This window comes from Limulus polyphemus, unplaced genomic scaffold (assembly GCF_000517525.1).
Source record: "Limulus polyphemus unplaced genomic scaffold, Limulus_polyphemus-2.1.2 Scaffold1223, whole genome shotgun sequence".
NCBI lineage: Eukaryota > Metazoa > Arthropoda > Merostomata > Xiphosura > Limulidae > Limulus > Limulus polyphemus.
Window position 1 is genome coordinate 106,758 of NW_013666833.1, and position 2,502 is coordinate 109,259.

At 36.1% G+C, this 2,502-nt stretch overlaps 1 protein-coding gene across 1 annotated transcript in view; it reads right to left on the reverse strand.

Annotated features, from left to right (window-relative positions):
- Positions 1-2,502, reverse strand: part of LOC106462679 (plexin-B-like) — a 35,836-nt gene that overhangs the window by 31,942 nt on the left and 1,392 nt on the right. The window contains exon 3 of the mRNA XM_022390003.1: positions 455-596. Coding sequence (XP_022245711.1) covers positions 455-596 — 142 coding nt within the window. The remainder of the gene's footprint in view (positions 1-454; positions 597-2,502) is intronic.

Sequence of the window (2,502 nt, forward strand, 5' to 3'; positions counted from 1 at the left end):
ATGACTGACGTTTATCCATCAAGGTCGTGTAGGGTTTAAGTTATGACTGACGTTTATCCATCAAGGTCGTGTACAAACTTTAAACATTACCACTGCAAGATCTTACCTCCAGCATTTTAATAGAGTTTAATAAATTGACTAAAATGTATCGATTATCATTTTTTGTTGTTACGTGTGAATCACGTTACATATTTTATTTTTCAAAACAAACAAATAGTGTTTATTTCATCAGTCATATCAGCTAAAAATATACACGTGTTATATTTACGTAATCTGCTACAGTTTAACAGCTATTAGTATTAGTATTACTTACTAGTAGTAGTTTCGCACTATATCCTTTTTAAGTGTTTTACGGAAATAGCATGTGCGATGAATTTCAAACGTGTCCTTCCGCTGTGAAGTAGGTACGTTATGGTAAAATAGTCAGATTATATGAGAAATTTAATGAACTTACCATGGCCATGCCAGTAACAGGAAGTTGTTCAGGCTTAACTGTTTGGACGTCAATACATTGTTGAGTGTTCAGTGACAACCAACGCGGAGAACTAACACTAAAACTGGTGGATGCATTCTGACAGGCACTCTTAATCGTACATCTGTTGTAAAGGTAAAAAAACAAAGGAATCATTACCTATTGACTGTTATTCACGTTAATAGCATCATCTATCTTCTCCTTAAAATAACTAACAAGTTAGTTTGCTAGAGAAAACTCTACTAGGTTGGAAAATGATCACCATTCTAAAAATATTGAAAATGCATTTTATTAACTTTCGTTATTATTATTTTTTTTTGGTCGTGATAATATTTAAATAAAAGTTTGCACCTTATACAAAAAAACAACCAAAAACAAATTTACAGGAAATAAACTAAGAATCATATATACACACACACACCTATACTATTTATTATTGTATTTGCTGTCTTGCTTTAAACAAACTAGTCAGAAGTTAATATAGATGTTTCAAACTACTACAAGATAGGCCAAAAGTTAGTTGTCCCAGAGTTAGTTAGATCCATTCTGTGTCTTAACAGGACTTTGGGTGGTGCACAACTCCACTTTCATGAGGCACAAGTTTGTTTGTTTGTTTTTGAATTTCGCGTAAAGCTACACGAGGGCTATCTGCGCTAGCCGTTCCTAATATAGCAGCGTAAGACCAGAAGGAAGGCACTTAGTCATCACCACCCACCGCCAACCATTGGGCTACTCTTTTACCAACGAATAGTGGGATTGACCGCCTCATTATAACGCCCCCACGGCTGAAAGGGTAAATTAGTATTTTGTAGTTTCTTTGCTATTAACGTCAAACGTCGTTTCTGAAACTCAGGTTTACATTTGGCAGATATAATTTAGATTTCTTAGGTTTTTACAGAAAGTGTCTCGCGGCGTGAACAATTGAGTACATACAATTTTTTTTTCCAAGGTATCTCTGATGCAGGCTTTCCTTTAACCTAACAAAACAGGCAATTAATAATGGCTGTAACATTTTATAAATAAATCGTATCACACACACACACACGCACGCAGATACATATGTATTTATGTGGGTGTTTGTGCATGATGTAATATTGGGTGTGATATTTTAGAGATTACTTTAGGTGTTTAACACTTGAAAACAAACTTCGTTAATTCTAAGAACTTAAACTTGAAAGTAAAGAAGAATGTATAAGAAACATGTCAACTACACTATATGTGCTATATTCAGTGCCGACGAGGCCTTTCGACCAATACCAAGGCATATTAAAGAAAACGTTTTCAACCGTTTCCTTCTCAGGATGAAATCATCTATCCAAAATAACGCGTTGTGTGTCACCCGGGTAGGCAACACCCTCTTCAGTACACCAAAATACATTAATAACATTACTGAACCACCTACGCTGAAGAGATCCCATGAGAATTTGGCCGTAAAAGCTTAGTTTATTACTAAGCCGTACTGCAAACCAATTTATAGCAAGTGACTTTTTGATTTCAAGATAGGTGTGTGTGTGTGTGTGTGTGTGTGTGTGTGTATTGGCCAATGACGTAACTACATAAGATGCCCCCCTCCCCACGGCATAAAAATTAAACGGGCCCCCTACATTTATTCCCCTTGTCGGCAATTTTTAAGAATTAACAGCCTCTTCGGGGCCCATATGCAAATTCGGAGGTTTAGGGAGCATATTTACACCACTGGTATCAGCAATAGGTTTGTTTTGCTTCTAAGATCTTAAGCATTTTCCAAAACCTACCCACTGGTTGATATTTGTTCTGCTTACGATACAGTTTTAATCGAGTTACCCTCATTTCAATAATGACTCCGCTCGACTGGCACAGCTCTTCCCGTGTTTCATATCTGGTGTTTTTCATTTAAATTTCACACATTAAAAATAGCATTTACTGAATATATAAATTTCATCGCTTAACAGTTGAGCATAGATTAAAATATAAATCTTTCATTTCTATAGTATAAACCATTGGTTCACAACTAATGGTACATGCCTACACGGCCCGGCATGGCCAGGTGG